Source organism: Oncorhynchus mykiss, chromosome 8 (assembly GCF_013265735.2).
Source record: "Oncorhynchus mykiss isolate Arlee chromosome 8, USDA_OmykA_1.1, whole genome shotgun sequence".
NCBI classification, from domain to species: Eukaryota; Metazoa; Chordata; class Actinopteri; order Salmoniformes; family Salmonidae; genus Oncorhynchus; species Oncorhynchus mykiss.
Window position 1 is genome coordinate 46,421,490 of NC_048572.1, and position 18,991 is coordinate 46,440,480.

The 18,991-nt window shown below is 42.3% G+C and overlaps 1 protein-coding gene across 5 annotated transcripts in view; it reads left to right on the forward strand.

The window, feature by feature from the left end:
- Positions 1 to 18,991, forward strand: part of wdr33 (WD repeat domain 33) — a 42,207-nt gene that overhangs the window by 1,570 nt on the left and 21,646 nt on the right. For all 5 annotated transcript variants that reach the window (XM_021612648.2, XM_021612650.2, XM_021612651.2 and 2 more), the window contains exons 2-7: positions 1,600 to 1,827; positions 4,755 to 4,823; positions 5,055 to 5,159; positions 8,714 to 8,809; positions 9,019 to 9,170; positions 13,031 to 13,128. In XM_021612648.2, coding sequence (XP_021468323.1) covers positions 1,624 to 1,827; positions 4,755 to 4,823; positions 5,055 to 5,159; positions 8,714 to 8,809; positions 9,019 to 9,170; positions 13,031 to 13,128 — 724 coding nt within the window. In that variant the 5' untranslated portion in view covers positions 1,600 to 1,623. The remainder of the gene's footprint in view (positions 1 to 1,599; positions 1,828 to 4,754; positions 4,824 to 5,054; positions 5,160 to 8,713; positions 8,810 to 9,018; positions 9,171 to 13,030; positions 13,129 to 18,991) is intronic.

Genomic DNA, 18,991 nt, shown 5'->3' on the forward strand with positions numbered 1-18,991 from the left:
AGGTATGACATAACATGTATGACATTGATAAAGGAGTTGGCTACAGTGTGGGACCAGAGCATGTTGGAATATTGCCCAATTATTATAAGTGGTCCCAATCTGATCATAAACATATTAGTATCACTTCTAGTTGTAGGATATGTTTGTGTTTTGATGTTTCTGGTCATTTTCCTTTATGTAAAACCCAGCCTTATGCCTATGCTGTGGATAAAAGGCAGAAGGCAGCCGGGAGTGGTTTCTTTGGTGTCATTGAGATGTTTTCTGCAAATGTGTGTACAGTACTGAATGTTGTTGCTCTCGTAGGCCTATACATAGGCTAATTTACCTAAATTGAGTTTGTGTGGAAAGTGGGGTGCTCAAAGCTCACTTAGGTACTGCTTACATGCGGCATACATGAATGTCACAGTGAAGTAGCGTAGACTGACTGTTGCATTCTTAGTTTGAATTGTGTTCATGGCAGGCTTGCTGTACACCTAGGTTCACCATAGGTTCAATGTACAGATTAATAAGCTTGTTTACGATAGTATGACAGAACAACGTTTAAATGTAACCTATAATTGATGCTTGCAAGATGGTATGACTGAAGCCATGTTTTTTTGTTTGTTTCAATCCCTCTTGTTATGAGAGACGTTCAACAAAAACCTGGAAACCTGTTGCAACAACATCCCTTTTGACACTCATTTATTTAGACTTGCCCATATTTGCAAGCTCATCAAACTAGAACTCATCTGAACTGATTTACATCAGTCACTGCTAGTCCAGGGTCAGATGTTTTTATTGACCTGAATAGTAGGCCTGTGAAGGTATCAGTATCGCAACATAGTTTTTTTCCATGACAAAGGTGAAAACACGAAGCACACCAAACTCTTTGATTCTTTAAGAACCTGCTGTATGTGAAATATTGTGCTATAGCTTGGAAAATTAAATAAATGTGACTGGATGACAACATAATGTTTGTTTCCAACATTAGGGCTGATTTCCTAAATAAGTTCATATCTGCTTTGTTTGTTTTCTTGCCACGATACTAATTGGTATCATCCCGGCCCTAATAAATATGCCTACTTTAAGGTTGTTCGAATTTGGGGTTGGATCGGCTGATCCTAGATTTGTCTAAAACTGTGATCACTTCCCACCTGTGGTATATGTTCGCAGTTTCAGCTGTGCCTGTCCAGTCAGGGGAGGTGTCATGTCTTGTTTTTTGAAAAGACAGAACTCTGCAATTAAACAGCGTCTACTTATAAGTTGACTGTTCTGAGAATTGTATATTGTGGATGTTGGTGGTGATAAAGCTTCTTGGTAGAGGAATGTTGCAAATTCCATGCCCAATCAGTTACATGGGCCGAAGCTGAATTTGTCATCTGTAGTTACAGTATAATTAATCTCCTAAATAATGGCTGCACAAACCTGTTAGACCCGATGAGATGGCTTTGATGCCCTTTCAAAATTGATTTAGTACGCTATATTTTGAAGAAGCACTGTCCAAGTGTTTTGTGAGAATATTGTGTTGTTTAGCATTTTCTCTGTACTCATGACACATTACTTTTCAACCAACCGATCAATTGCCTCTCACCTCCGCCCCCATTTTCCATCTCTTTCCAGGTTTAAAGGAGCAGCAGATTGACCATGGCGACGGACACCAGCTCCCCGCCACGGTTCTTCCACATGCCACGGTTCCAGCACCAGGCACCACGGCAGCTCTTCTACAAGCGCCCCGACTTCGCCCAGCAGCAGGCGATGCAGCAGCTCACCTTCGACGGCAAGCGCATGCGCAAGGCTGTCAACCGCAAGACCATCGACTACAACCCCTCGGTCATTAGACACCTGGAGGTAATGGACGTGACCTGAAGCATCAGTTATTTTGTGACCAAACTTTTGAGTTCTCTTGTGACCCACTCAATGAACAACATTTTTCCAGCTACCAAAGCACAGGCGTGTTTCTAGAGAAACTGGACTTTGTGCACAGAGTAATGGCGCTGCATTGGATAGCAGCTCAGGGCTCAACATTAACACTTGTCCTATTTTCCAAGACAAGTAAAATAAAAATCATCCAAGAAATAAAATAAATACACAAGTCACTATCAAACAATTTATTCTGATCAAAGGCCAACATTGGAATAATATTCAAATCTGTTTTTCATGTAGGCCTAAACATACATAAAAAAAAAAGCCTGCATGTCAAAGAGTAGGTAATATGTAGGTGATATTGGCTTACAGTGTCATGTCCAAACCGATGCTGACACGAGGGAGGTGACAGAAAAAGTAGCCTAACCTTTTTAAGATTTTAATTACATAAATATAGGCTAAATGCTGGTAATGTTTGACAAATATTATGAACGATCGAATCCTACTACAACTTCTCTGACGCTCTTTGGCTCATTGGATGTGGCAGGGCTGGCAAACTATCACAAATTACAAAGGGAAACCCAGCCAGAAGCTGCCCAGTGACGCAACCCTACCAGACGAGCTGAATTCTTTCTATGCTCGCTTCGAGGCAAACATGAAACCATGCATGAGAGCACCACCTGTTCCAGGGGACTAAGTGATCACACTGTCCATAGCCAATGTGAATGTCGACCTGTTTAAAGGTCTTACTCACAAGGCCACAGGGCCAGGCGGATTACCAGGACGCGTACTCTGAGCATGCGCTGACCAGCTGACAACTGTCTTCATTGATGTTTGTCTTCCTCAATAGTGTGCAGCAAATTTTACTATATGAAAAGCCTAAATGAGTATGACATCCTGGCATTTAAAGGATACTACATTTTCAAAATGTTATAAAAGCTTAATTTTTGCCCATACCCAACATTACTTCTATTTAGAATGCAAGTACGGGTATTCAGACACGGCCAGTTTCTAATATCCACACGCAGACATGACAATGAACGTGGAGAGCTGTACTTGAGCACTCACTCCCACGTATGTACATTGCATTTGGAAAGTATTCAGAACCCTTCCCCTTTTCCACATTTTGTTACGTTACAGCCTTATTCTAAAATCGATTTAAAAAAAATCCCCCTAACCAATCTACACACAATACCCCATAATGACAAAGCAAAAACTGTTTTTGTAAAAAATCAAATCAGCTAATTTATAATAATAAAAAAAAGTATAATTTACATAAGTATAGAGGCCCTTTACTCAGTACTTTTTTGATGCACCTTTGGCAGCGATTACAGCCTCGAGTCTTCTTTGCTATGACGCTACAGGCTTGGCACACCTGTATTTGTGGAGTTTCTCCCACTTTGCTGCAGATCCTCAAGCTCTGTCAGGTTGGATGGGGAGCGTTGCTGCACAGCTGTCTCCTGAAATGGTCGATCGGGTTCAAGTCTGGGTTCTGGCCTGGCCACTCAAGGACATTGAGACTTGTCCCGAAGCTACTCCTGCGTTGTCTTGGCTGTGTGCTTAGGGTCGCTGTCCTGTTGGAAGGTGAACCTTCGCCCCAGTCTGTCCTGAGTGCTCGGAAGCAGGTTTTCAACAAGGATCTCTCTGTACTTTGCTTTGTTCATCTTTCCCTCAAACCTGACTAGTCTTCCAGTCTCTGCCGCTGAAAAACATCCCCACAGCATGATGCTGCCACCACCATGCTTCACCGTAGGGATGGTGCCAGGTTTCCTCTAGACGTGTCGCTTGGCATTCAGGCCAAAGTGTTCAATCTTGGTCTCATCAGACCAGAGAATCTTATTTCTCATGATCTGAGAGTCCTATAGGTGCCTTTTGGAAAACTCCAAGCAGGTTGTCATATGCCTTCTACTGAGGGGCTTCCGTCTGGCCACTTTCCCATAAAGGCCTGATTTTTGGAGTGCTGCAGAGATGGTTGTCCTTATGGAAGGTTCTCCCATCTCCACAGATAAACTCTGGAGCTCTGTCAGTGACCATTCGGTTCATGGTCATCTCCCTGACGAAGGCCCTTCTCACCCGATTGCTCAGTTTGGCTGGGCGGCCAGCTCTAGGAAGAGTCTTGGTGGTTACAAACTTCTTATTTTTAAGAATGGTAGATGCCCCTGTGTTCTTGGGGACCATCAATGCTGCAGACATTTTCCTTCCACAGATCTGTGCCTAGACACAATCATGTCACGGAGATCTACCTTCGACATCATGGCTCGGTTTTAAATGTAACCTTTATTTAACTAGGCAAGTCAGATAGGAACAAAGTCTTATTTTCAATGACGGCCTACCCTGGCCAAACCCGGACGATGCTGAGCCAATTGTGCGTCGCCCTATGGGACTCCCAATCACGGCCAGATGCGATACAGCCTGGATTCGAACCAGGGATTGTACTGAAGCCTCTTGCACTGAGATGCAGTGCCTTAGACTGCTGCGCCTCTTGGGAGCCGCTTGCACCACTCAAATCATGTCCAATCAATTGAATTGACCACAGGTGGACTCCAAGTTGTAGAAACATCTCAAGGACGATCAATGGAAACAGGATGCACCTGAGCTCAATTTTGAGTCTTATAGCAAATGGTCTGAATACTTATGTAAAGTATTTTTGCTATTTTTAATGCATTTGCAAAAATGTCTAAACCTGTTTTTAGCTTTGTCATTATGGTGTGTTGTGTGTAGATTGAGGAAAATGTTTTATTTAATCCATTGTAGAATAAGGCTATAACATAACAAAATGTGAAAGAAGTAAAGGGGACTGAATACTTTCCGATTGAACTGTATGTATTTGGCTAAAATGTGTTTAAATGCGAAGACCTTTGTCCATTTTTTTTCATGGTTCCTTAAATGCTCTCTTTTTTTCTTGACTGCAGAATCGTTTGTGGCAGCGAGACCACAGAGATTTCCGTGCCATCCAACCAGATGCAGGATGCTACAATGATGTAAGTGTGGACAGATACTAGGCTTATATGATTTACAGTTAAAACTGTGATTTTGACCTTCTGGTGTCTGTAATCTAAGAAGAAAATATGCTATCAATGAATCTGTGTCAGGGTGTTAGCAAGTCCTTGTTCCTGGCTAGATCTGATAAATGTTGTACCCATTTGTAGACAATATGCTGAAATGTGTGTATTTTTCTCAGTCATCTCCCTTTATTCCTCTGGCTCTTGTAGCTGGTTCCTCCTGTGGGCATCTTGAGTAACCCCATGAATGCAGTTACCACAAAGTTTGTCCGAACTTCCACGAACAAAGTGAAGTGCCCTGTCTTTGTCATAAGGGTAAGTTTCTTTTCCCTCACACTTTCCGCACTTGTTCAGGGCAGACTACTTGTATTTTTCTGAGACCATGTGAAGCCCATATTACAAGGGTTGTTTCTGTTCATTTTATGTCCAATTAAGACCGAGACAACCAGGTGAAGGGAGTTCCTAACTAATCATTAGGCAGGTTTCCATAGACAGCAATGACGCAAAAAACATTGTGACATGTGTAATGGAAAAGGCGGCTATAGCAGAAATGTTCCTAAGATGGACAAAGTTCTTCTGATCAGCGGATGGATTTTATTTTGCTTAACTTTTTTTACTGCGACAAATGATGGAAACTGTGTTTAAAAAAATAAAAATAATTGCCGAATAGTTTTGAAGGTATTTGAAGGTACGCGTATCTATATAGCTCCAGTCCACATTTTAAATTAAATGCCTACTGCTTGCTAAATCTAATTTTATTTGCTGGAGAAGGATTTTTCTGACTTTCAAGAATGCCTGAATATCTTCGCCTTGCTTTTCTGGTTGGCTGGATGCAAGTTTCACCTCTGAATTAGGGCTGGGCTATAAGGCCTAAAAAGCTTTTATTACATTATTATTATTATTATTATTATTATTATTATTATTTAAACTAATGGGCAATTCATGATATACAGTGCATTCGGAAAGTATTCAGTTCCCTTGCCTTTTTCCACATTTTGTTACGTCACATCCTTTTCTAAAATTGATAAATGTATATATTTTTTCATCAATCTACACACAATACCCATAATGACTAAGCAAGAACAGGTTTTTAGAAGAAAAAAAAAAGGATATCATGTTTACATAAGTATTCAGACTCTTTACTCAGTACTGTGTTGAAGCACCTTTGGCAATGACTATAGCCTCGAATCTTCTTGGGTATGACGCTAAGAGCTTGTCACACTTGTATTTGGGGAGATTCTCCCAACTCTTCTCTGCAGATCCTCTCAAGCTTTGTCCAGTTGGATGGGAAGTGTCTCTGCACAGCTATTTTCAGGTCTCTCCAGAGATGTTCGATCGGGTTCATGCTCTGGCTGGGCCACTCAAGAACATTCAAAGACTTGTGCCGAAGCCACTCCTGTGTAGGGTCATTTTCCTGTTGGAAGGTCAACCTTCACTCCAGTCTGAAGTCCTGAGCAGGTTTTCACTCCGTTCATCTTTTCCTCGATCTTGACTAGTCTCCCAGTCCCTGACAATTAAAAGAATCCCCACAGCGTGATGCTGCCACCACCATGCTTCACCGTAGCGATGGTGCTAGGTTTCTTCCAGGCGCGACACTTGGCATTCAGACCAAAGAGTTCAATCTTGGTTTCATCAGAACAGAGAATCTTGTTTTTCATGGTCTGAGAGTCCTTCTGTGGCCTTTTGGCAAACTCTAAGCAGGCTGTCATGTGCCTTTCAATGAGGAGTGGCTTCTGTCTGGCCACTCTCCCATAAAGGCCTGATTGGTGGAGTGCTGCAGAGATGGTGGTCCTTCTGGAAGGTTCTCCCATCTCCACAGAGAAACCATTTAAGAATGATTGAATGATTGAGGCCACTTTGTTCTTTAGGAGACTTCAATGCTGCAGACATTTTTTGATACCCTTCCCCAGAACTGTGCCTCGACACAATCCTGTCTCGGAGCGCTATGGACAATTCCTCCGACCTCCTCTTGGCCTGGTTTTTGCTCTGACATTCACTGTCAACTGTGGGATCTTACATAGACAGGTGTGTGCCTTTCCGCTTGTGAGTAGCCAGCTAATCCTTTATGTTTAAGGGTATTGTTACAAAGGTTAAGTTCTCCTCTTATTACATGTTGGGACATACCTTAAATGCAAATAGCGAGTTGAAACGGCTTGTTGTCAGAGAGAAAGAAGTGATCTTTCGTCCCTTTTTTTGTGAGTGGCAGGGGGAGGGGCTTGGTGTCTGTGCGAGGGGGAAGGTGCACACAGCACAGATGGAGCGAAGGAAACGAGACCAAAAAGAGAGACACTAAGAAAAATACCTTGATTCTTGCGATACAAGCATTTGGAACATCGTGCTAAAACATACACCACCGTTCAAAGTTGGGGTTCACTTAGAAATGTCCTTGTTTTTGAAAGAAAAGCAACATTTTTCCATTTAAATAACATTAATTTGCTCAGAAATACAATGTGGACATTGTTAATGTTGTAAATTATTATTGTAGCTGGAAACTGCAGTTGTTTTAATGAAATATCGACATAGGCGTACAGAGGCCCATTATCAGTAACCATCACTCCTGTGTTCCAAAGGCACGTTGTTTTAGCTTATCCAAGTTTATAATTTTGAAAGGCTAATTGATCATTAGAAAACCCTTTTGCAAATGTGTTAGCACAGCTGAAAACTTGTTCTGATTAAAGAAGCAATAAAACTGTCCTTATTTAGACTAGTTGAGTATCCGGAGCATCAGAATTTGTGGGTTCGATTACAGGCTCAAAATGGCCTGAAACTCGTCAGTCTATTTTTGTTCTACGAATGGAAGGCTATTCCATTCGAGAAATTGCCAAGAAACTGAAGATCTTGTACAACGCTGTGTACTACTCCCTTCACAGAACAGCACAAACGGTCTCTAACCAGAATAGAAAGTGGAGTGGGAGGCCCCGGTGCACAACTGAGCAAGAGGACAAGTACATTAGAATGTTTCTAAAACTGGACAGACTCCTCACAAGTCAACTGGCAGCTTCATTAAATAGTACCCGCAAAACACCAGTCTGAACGTCAACAGTGAAGAGGCGTATCTCAGACTGGCCAATAAAAAGAAAAGAAAAAGATGGGCAAAAGAACACAGACACTGGACAGAGAAACTCTGCCGGAGTCGCCTCTTCACTGTTGACATTGATCCTGGTGTTTTGCGGATACTATTTAATGAAGCTGCTAGTTGAGGACTTGTGAGGCGTCTGTTTCTCAAACTATACACTGTAATGTACTTGTCCTCTGTCTCAGTTGTGCCCCGGGGAGGGCAAGTTACACCATGGCACGGACCGTGGCGATATGTTGGCACATGAGAATTATTAGAATATGGCAAATATTAGTCAATTCTTGCATTGTATCCATGCTGACTTTTGTGGGCTACCTGAGACATGAAACAGTTAGGTGGGAGGGCAGTCACTAATGCGCAATTTTGGAAACACTTCAACCACTACATTTTTATTCGACACAAGGTTTTAGCTGACTTTTTTTGTCATTACGTCCAGCTGTTTTTATCGACACAACAGTTCAATGGAAATGCAACGTAGCAGCCATTTGTTGCATCCATTTTCTATGCAAACTTTTTAAATGTCGACAAAAATCATTGGATAAGTTTATGGAAACATAGCTCTTGCACTGATCAATCAAGTACAAGGGATAGGCCAAAAGCCACACACTTGGCCCACCAGGAAATTAGTTTTCTGCAGAATATAAATGGGCACTTCAGAATGTGATTGCTAAGTTCAGTCTCACTCTCTTCCTTTTCTTGCCTATTTTTTGTTCCCTTCTTCATTACCCGTTTAATTGATCAAACTATTCCTCCCTTTCTCCATGTCTCCTCCATCACTCTCCCTCGTTCATAGTGGACTCCTGAGGGGAGGCGTCTTGTCACAGGAGCCTCCAGTGGGGAGTTCACCTTGTGGAACGGACTCACCTTCAACTTTGAGACCATCTTACAGGTGAACATTGAATCCTCCCTCCTATAACACTTTACAATTAACTTAACCTTTGGCTCCGCCGGCTGAATACACTTTCTTAAAAAAAAGTTTAAGGTTAGGCATGGGAGAAATGTCAGCTGTATATCCACTGTCTTCTAGAAATGTGTCTCCAGCCCTGTGTTTTTGGTCCTAGTGCTCTCTCTGACTACGTCTCTCTCTACTCCCCTCAGGCCCATGACAGCCCTGTGCGGGCCATGACCTGGTCTCACAACGACATGTGGATGCTGACGGCTGACCACGGCGGCTATGTCAAGTACTGGCAGTCCAACATGAACAACGTCAAGATGTTCCAGGCTCACAAGGAGGCGATTAGAGAGGCCAGGTCTATACACAATCTACCATTTTCTGTAGTTAACCCCAGCCTATTACTGTTGTTATTGCTGTTTCCCCTGAAAATGATTGATAAATGTACGTCTGTGCTGTCGCAACACTGCACTGATCTTTTCTTATTGCCATCATCATTGCCTGTGGCTCATGATGAGTTGTGTATCTTGATTTTTTCTATACATAACTACTATGTACAGAAAAGGTTGATTTTCACGGTGTTGTTAAATAAAGTGTTGATCTATATCTATATTCAAAAGGTATTGGCGCACGTTAAAAGACTACTGGTTTACATAGATGAGCCCAGGGGGACAGACTAATACCGAATAAAGTGGAGAGGTTGCACTTGACGTTGCTGCATAGGGAGTTTTGAATGTGGCGCACTTCCACAAGGGGACAGTATTATCCCTCTTATGGACACACATAGGGTCTCTCCATGCACACACTTTACCACAGTCCCATGGTTGGTTTGAAGTTTTTTGCGATGTAGGCAAATGCATATCTACAATTCCCACCTTTTGAATCCACCAATATTGCCACTCCCATGTTGTCTCCCATTTAATTTATCCCAGTAACAAAACCCACATCCACAAGTGACCCCATAGCTTCTTGAATAAAGACTTTATTTCTGTTGAACACGCAACCAAATTTCCTCTGGGGTTAGAGCAGTTGGCTATCACCCTTCACTTATAATTCCTATGCTACCCACACGGTTGCTTCGACCACCCACCTTCCCACCACTCCAATAACCCTGCTATATTCAAAGTAAAAAATGCACTATGCCGAAATCGCTCTTTCGTTGCTAAAATTCGAACAGTTCGCCTAATTGTCAGGTTGTGACAAAACAAGCAAGTATAGTGTAGAGAATCATTGTACCATCTAAACCGCTGTGAAATATTGTATTTTCAGCTGTTTGAAGCTTGTGTACAGAACCGAAAGTAAAAGATGCAAAAACGAAACTTAAGAACGGGAAGTATAGAAATAGTGCACATAGAACAAATCTACCGCTTCTTAGACTTGCTTTCAATGAGTGATTGATCTATGACACACTTTTCTATGTGCATTTGGTTGGGTCAGCCAAAAAGTTACATATTGCAGCTCTAATATCTACATTGAATGGGGCGGTGGAGTTAGAGGGATTTATTGAATAAAAGGTTGCCATTGTGTATATTTCTACCTTTGGTGGTGGTTGCCTTCATGGAGCTTTACGAAAATATTCAATAAAGATCATGAATAGGGTTTTATGCTGGGTTTATCTCTGACCTAAAACAACTTAAAGCTTCACCTTTTGAATACATCATTTCTCAATGCCACAACTTATTTTCTTTGACTGTTAATGTTTGTGAGACACTTTTACTGTCTTGTTGTTAATGTTTTTAACGTGCATTGAATCTCCAGGACCAATTGAAAATAAAGTGTCTCAGGGCTGTGGCCGTAGCCCTGAGAAAATTGTAACAGGAGGATAAGGGCACTGCCATCATACAAGCATTGATGGCTATGCTCAAACTGAAGATTGCAATTAGGGAACTAGTCAAGAAGTTCCTCAGGTGTCTGTTATGTCAGGTGTAGGCTGTCTTTGCTGTTGGTATGAGTCAAGTTCGGGCCTATAGGCTGGGTGGTCAGGGGGGCTCTAGTATGTTAGTTCATCACCATGTTACAACTGTTGCTCCAACTACAGATGGAGCCATATTATCTGATTGACTAACAGGAATGCACTACCTCATGACGCTGTAAAAATAAATCAGTTTGTCTGTTTTCAGACCTAGGCCTAAGCAAATCTGGAAATAATATGGTGCCACTGCTTATCATTTCCATCATTTTGTAAAGTGTATAATTCTTGATCCACAAAACAGACCACCTGGGACATATCTCTACAGAAGTTCAGTTGGTCAAATACTACTGCTCTATAATCTCACACTAGACATCCGAGTTACATTTTCCCCTAGCTTCTACTTGTTTGTGTGCACAAATCTGATTAGTTAATGCGCATTATTCCACTGAAGGGAATAGGAATTGAGGTGGGTAGGACCGCAATGGGACTGACTAAGAGTTGTTGAAGATCATGAATCACTTGCAGATATTGTGCATGTTGATAAGAAGGGCATGTTTAGATTTCATTTTGAATTTCAACAGAACTTCGATTTTTAGCTGGCTTGCTTACTGTTGCTTTAGTGTAAGGCCAAGACAAATGCACTTATTGTAGGTATTGGTAATTTGTGGTGGAGTATAGATGGTAATGCTTGTGTAAACTGAGAAAGATTAATTGAACTTGGGTTTATGTCTAGTGTGAAGCTTGCTTTTGGGTTACAGTTTAGACCGGATTGTGTTTTTTAATTTTTATTGTTATACATATGTATGTGGACACCTGCTCATCGAACATCTCATTCCAAAATCCAGCATTAATATGGAGTTCCCCCTTTGCTGCTATAACAGCCTCCACTCTTCTGGGAAGGCTTTCCACGAGATGTTGGAACATTGCTGCGGGGACATACATCCATTCAGCCACAAGAGCATTAGTGAGGTTGGACACTGATGTTGGGCAATTAGGCCTGGCTCTGTCGGCATTCCAGTTCATCCCAAAGGTGTTCAATGGGGTTGAGGTCAGGGCTCTGTGCAGGCCAGTCAAGTTCTTCCACACCGATCTCAACAAACCATTTCTGTATGGACCTTGCTTTGTGCACGAGGGCATTGTCATGCTGAAGCGGGAAAGGGCCTTCCCCCAAGCTGTTGCCACAAAGTTGGAAGAACAGAATTGTCTAGAATGTCATTGTATGCTGTAGCTTTAAGATTTCCCTTCACTGGAACTAAGGGGCCTAACCTGAACCATGAAAAACAGCCCCAGACCATTATTCTTCCTCCACCAAACTTTACAGTTGTCACTATGCATTGGAGAAGGTAGCGTTCTCCTGGCATCTGCCAAACCCAGATTCGTTCGTCCGGACTGCCAGATGGTGAAGCATGATTATCACTCCAGAGAAGGCGTTTCCACTGCTCCAGAGTCCATTAGCGGCAAGCTTTACACCTCTCCAGCTGACGCTTGGCATTGCGCATGGTGCTCTTAGGCTTGTGTGCGGCTGCTCTTCCATGGAAACCCATTTCATTAAGTTTCCGTCGAGCAGTTCTTGTGCAGACGTTGGTTCCAGAGGCCGTTTGGAAGTCGGTAGTGAGTGTTGCAACCGAGGACAGAAGATTTTTACGCGCTTCAGCGCTTGGCAATCCTGTTCTGTGAGCTTGTGTGGTCTACCACTTCGCGGCTGATCCGTTGTTGCTCCTAGACGTTTCCACTTCACAATAACAGCACTTACAGTTGACCGGGACAGCTCTAGTAGGGCAGAAATATGATGAACTGACTTGTTGGAAAGGTGGCATCTTATGACGGTGCCACGTTAAGTCACTGAGCTCTTCATTAAGGCCAATCTACTGCCAATGTTTGTCTGGAAATTGCATGGCTGTGTGCTCGATTTTATATACCGGTCAGCCACGGCAGTGGCTGAAATAGCCAAATCCACTCTTTTGAAGGGGTGTCCACATACGTTTGTGTATATATAGTGTATGTGTTTCATTTTGGATAGATACGTTCTAGTGTTATTGACTCAACGTGTTAGTTGTGGGGAAAGACTGTTGAATGAAATAGTATTTGTCTTGAGTTTCCATTACTGGTCCGGCCAAGTTTTGTGAATTTTGTTAAATGCCACTGCACAGCTTGATGGGAGAGGTTGCTGTTGTGCCCAGGAGATGCCCCCCTAAGTGGTTGTACGGTACTAAGTTGTACTAGGATTTGACCCTGTTGTAAACCCTGGGAGCCCAACTGTGTCTTCCTGCATTGTTGATTCTCTTCCTGCCTCACTCTGTCTTCAGTTTCTCACCTACGGATAATAAATTTGCCACTTGCTCTGATGACGGAACCGTACGCATCTGGGACTTTCTACGCTGTCACGAGGAGAGAATTCTCAGAGGTATGTTTTCTGTTGAATACACATACAGCTGTACCTAATTGATACACGTCACTGAACACTGACTCACCCTCCTCCGAAAAAGATACTCCTGCAGACACTTTTCGGTGACTGCACCGCAACATGTACCTTTACTGTAATCATAAGTCTGAACCATCCATGAACACAAACCTTGGTGATTGTATAGGTAGGCCTAGACCAACACCAACTAGGCACGTTGCATGAGCATTGACTTTTAATTTCATTACTTGTATTTTATATAATATAGCTATAAAGGCTAAAGCTAGTTCAATTTCCAAACATATATGTCGTACGTATTTTACGTGGTGAAGTTGGTTAGTAACAGTTATTCCAATAGTTATTGAATGAGTGAAATACTTTGGGCTCTGCAGTACAGAAGTATTGACACTTAGCATGCTATCATTAGCATATTATTTCATGTTTATTATTTTTGATACACCATACTTATGGCGTTAGATAAACCATAGCTAGGTTTTTGAAGCTGCAGTTACAGTTCACACCACTATCTGCAGTAAATAACAGCTGCTTCTTTTTATCTAGCTAGCTAGAAGTGAGTTTGCCATTAATCATTTTTAAGCAGCGTACTACTGACTTAATGTCTATATTACGTAAAAAGTTAGTTTGTTTTTATTTTGTTGTACAGTAGTGGTCATCTAGGGAAAAGCATAACTGATCATCTTTGGTCTCAATACTGCTTATGTTGGGCGCTCATCTTTTAATATCAGAATTACAAAATGATTCACTGTTTTAAAACGGAAGTTCATATTTTGCACCTTAATGTTAGATGGTTTCTTAATGTTTTCCTTAATATTTCTTTACGTTTAATGGTTCTTCCCCTGAAGTAGTCTATGGGCCAGGAGAAACTGTAATCCATGGTTCATTTATATATATATATTTTTTAACAGCTACCACAAACTTGAGCTAACTTTTGCCACAGCCAGCTAAAAATCAATGGGAGTAATGGGGCAAGTTGCACCCGTTAAAAATTGAATTGCCAAATAGCTTAATCATTTGATATTACTTTAAGGTGATTTGAAAAAATTTCCCCCCGGGAACCGCATGTAACCACTCCCATTTAGATTTTTAGATAACGATGGCTGAAGTTTGTAGTTGCTGTTTACATTTTGTACTGGTCCATCAACTACTTTCATGAGCAACTATCTTACATTAAGTTGTACAATACTGAACTTCCCCTTTATTGTTCATCTTTCAACACCATTTCATGCACTAATACAGTGCATACGGAAAGTATTCAGGCTCTTTGACTTTTTCCATATTTTGTTACGCTGCAGCCTTATTCTAAAATGTATTCAATATTTTTTTCCAACAATCTCCACATAATACCCCATAATAACAAAGCGAAAATAGGTTTTTAGAAATGTTTGCAAATTTATATAAATAAAAACAGACCTTATTTACTTAAGTATTCAGACCCTTTGCTATAAGACTTGAAATTGAGCTCAGGTGCATTTTGTTTCCATTGATCATCCTTGGGATGTTTCTACAACTTCATTGGAGTCCACCTGTGGTAAATTAAATTGATTGGATGTATTTTGGAAAGGCACACACCTGTCTATATAAAGTCCCACAGTTGACAGTGCATGTCAGATCAAAAACCAAGCCATGAGGTCGAAGGAATTGTCCGTAGAGATTGTGTCGAGGCACAGGTCTGGGGAAGGATACCAAAAAATGTCTCCAGCATTGGAGGTCCCTAAGAACACAGTGGCCTTCATCATTCTTAAATGGAAGAAGTTTGGAACCACCAAGACTTCCAAGAGCTGGCTGCCCGGCCAAACTGCGCAATCTGGGGAGAATGCCCTTCCTTGGTCAGGGAGGTGACCAAGAACCCGATGGTCACTCCGACAGGGCTCTTGAGTTCCTCTGTGGAGATTGGGAGAAACTTCTAGAAGGACAAACTTCTAGAAGGACAACCATCTCTGCAGCACTCCAACAATCAGGCCTTTATGGTAGCGTAGCTAGACAGAATTCACTCCTCAGTAAAAGGCACATGACAGCCCGCTTGGAGTTTGCCGAACAAGATTCTCTGGTTTGATGAAACCAAGATTGAACTCTTTGGCATCAATGCCAAACGTCACTTCTGGAGGAGACCTGGCATTATCCCTAAGGTGAAGCATGGTGGTGGCAGTATCATGTTGTGGGGATGATTTTCAGCAGCAGGGACTGGGAGACTAGTCAGGATCTAGGGAAAGTGGAACAGAGCAAACTACAGAGAGATCATTAATGAAAACCTGCTCCAGAGCACCCAGGACCTCGGACTGGGGCAAAGGTTCACCTAACTATACAATGACCGTAAGCAGACAGCCAAGACAACGCAGGAGTGGCTTCCGGGACAAGTCTTAATGTCCTTGAGTGGCCCGGACTTGAACTCAATCGAATATCTCTGGAGAGATCTAAATATAGCTGTGCAGCGACGCTCCCTATCCAACCTGATCTGCAATGAAAAATGGAAGAAGCTTGTATAGTCATACTCCAGAAGAGTCGAGGCTGTAATCGCTGCCAAAAGGTGATTCAACAAAGTACTGAGTAAAAGTTCTGAATACTTATGTAAATGTGATATTTCAGTTTTTTATTTTGTATAAATTTGCAAACATTTCTTGAGACCTGTGTTTGCATTGTCATTATTGTGTGTATATTGATGAGCGGGAAAAAAAAACATTTAATGCATTTTAGAATAAGGCTGTATCATAACAAAATGTGGAAAATACTTTCCGAATGCACTGTAGGCTGAGCAGGATTTATTAGTGATGGTATACTATATCCACAGGAACTGGTTTCAGTGTCCCACCTCCTTGTAGTACATCATAAGAGTACATGGTTTGGTGTGTTTTCTGTCGTGTGTCAGGATCAGGATGGTTCAGCATGATTCACAGTCACATCAAGTCTTTGTTGCATAAACACCATAGTCAGGAAGAAACATTCCTCCTTGATAACATGCTTTGATTTCTTTTAATAATTGCTGGGAAGGGATAGCCTTGTTGCTGGTCTCTGTTCAGCTATTACATTCCACTCTGTGTAGTTTGTCTTTGGCACATGACACGGAGTACAAGGAGTGAGTGGAATGTTAGACAGATACTCAGACTAGCGAAGGGATTGGGGGTAATTCATTGTAGTGCATGTTTGCATCCTTGTGCGAATTGAATAAAATGCTTTCAGCCAAGTATGAATAAAGCAAACATCTTGTTTTAGTATTATGCTAATATGTTCGCAGTTGCAGTCTGACAATTTGTGTACGTTAACTATTCACAGGCCATGCAGAAAGTTTAGGCCTAATCTGCAATTGGCTTATTCACAGATTCTGTACCGTGTGTGCAAGTTTACTTGTCGTCCAACTTCGGTTAAGGCCCTTCTGCTTGCTTTATTTATTTTGTAACAAAATAGTTTTTACTGTGCTCATTGAAGAATAATGCATAAATTATCACTTAGCCTACTTGAAAACAGTTTGTCTTGCTTTTGTTTTTTTTTAGCCTTTCAATAAACTAAACTTTTCTGTGCTCATTGAAGAATAAATGCAGAGTTTTACTTTTACTTAACAAGTTTGCAGTTTCTTTTTCCTCTAGTAGACACCCTGAAATTTTGAATATAACCTAATGCATTACCGTTGGTTGACAACGGTTGTTTTGATTTGTGGGTATTGAGAAGCCTTGTGTACCATAACTAGAGATACACTCAAAGATTTGTGCAAATCTTGAGTGAATTGACTTTTAGTTTATATACACTAAGCAAAAAAAGAAATGTCCTCTCTCTGTCAACTGCGTTTATTTTCAGCAAACTTAACATGTGTAAATATGTGTATGAACATAACAAGATTCAACAACTGAGACATAAACTGAAATAGTTCCACAGACATGTGACTAACAGAAATGGAATAATGTGTCCCTGAACAAAGGGGTGGTCAAAATCAAAAGTAACAGTCAGTATCTGGTGTGGCCACCAGCTGCATTAAGTACTGCAGTGCATCTCCTCCTCATGGACTGCACCAGATTTGCCAGTTCTTGCTGTGAGATGTTACCCCATTCTTCCACCAAGGCACCTGCAAGTTCCCAGACATTTCTGGGGGGAATGGCCCTAGCCTTCACCCTCCGATCCAACAGGTCCCAGACGTGCGCAATGGGATTGAGATCCGGGCTCTTCGCTGGCCATGGCAGAACACTGACATTCCTGTCTTGCTGGAAATCGCGCACAGAACGAGCAGTATGGCTGGTGGCATTGTCATGCTGGAGGGTCATGTCAGGATGAGCCTGCAGGAAGGGTGCCACTTGAGGGAGGAGGATGTCTTCCCTGTAATGCACAGCGTTGAGATTGCCTGCAATGACAAGCTCAGTCCGATGATGCTGTGTCACACCGCCACAGACCATGACTGACTCGCCACCTCCAAATCGATCCTGCTCCAAAGTACAGCTCATTCCTCCGACGAAAAACTTGAATCCGACCATCACCCCTAGTGAGACAAAACCACAACTCGACAGTGAAGAGCACTTTTTGCCAGTCCTGTCTGGTCCAGCGAGGGTGGGTTTGTGCCCATAAGCGACGTTGTTGCCGGTGATGTCTGGTGAGGACCTGCCTTACAACAGGCCTACAAGCCCTCAGTACAGCCTCTCTCAGCCTATTGCGGACAGTCTGAGCACTGATGGAGGGATTGTGCGTTCCTGGTGTAACTTGGGCAGTTGTTGCCATCCTGTACCTGTCCCACAGGTGTGATGTTCAGATGTACCGAACATGTGCAGGTGTTGTTACACGTGGTCTGCCACTGCAAGGACGATCAGCTGTCCGTTCTGTCTCCCTGTAGCGCTGTCTTAGGCGTCTCACAGTACGGACTTTGCAATTTATTGCCCTGGCCACATCTGCAGTCCTCATGTCTCCTTGCAGCATGCCTAAGGCACGTTCACGCAGATGAGCAGGGACCCTGGGCATCTTTCTTTTGGTATTTGTTTTGTTTGTTTGTTTTTTGTTTTGAACTTTACCCTTTTTTTCTCCCCAATTTTGTGGTATCCAATTGTTGTAGTAGCTACTATCTTGTCTCATCGCTACAACTCCCGTATGGGCTCGGGAGAGACGAAGGTTGAAAGTCATGCGTCCTCCGATACACAACCCAACCAAGCCGCACTGCTTCTTAACACAGCGTGCATCCAACCCGGAAGCCAGCCGCACCAATGCGCCGGAGGAAACACCGTGCACCTGGCCACCTTGGTTAGCGCACACTGCGCCCGCCACAGGAGTCGCTGGTGCGCGATGAGACAAGGACACCCCTACCGACCAAGCCCTCCCGAACCCAGGGACTCTGATGGCACAGCTGGCGCTGCAGTACAGCGCCCTTAACCACTGCGCCACCCGGGAGGCCCACTTTTGGTATTGTTCAGTGTCAGTAGAAAGGCCTCTTTAGTGTCCTAAGTTTTTATAACTGTGACCTTAATTGCCTACCATCTGTAAGCTGTTAGTGTCTTAACGACCGTTCCACAGGTGCATGTTCATGAATTGTTTATGGTTCATTGAACAAGCATTGGAAACGGTGTTTAAAACCCTTTACAATGAAGATCTGTGAAGTTATTTGGATTTTACGAATTATCTTCGAAAGACAGGGTCCTGAAAAAGGGACGTTTCTTTTTTTGTTGAGTATATTTCACTACTCCCTTAGTTTTGTTTCCACTTAATAAATTGATTGGTGATGTAGCTATCAATTTACCAATTTGTCTTATGTTCTTATTCAAATAATGTGCTTTTACAGCGGAAATGCCTTGCTGCACTTCTAGGTAAAAATGAATTTTGTACTATTTTACTATATAGTCAAAAGGCAAAATTAGCAGCTTTTAACTAAGTTAATGTAGTA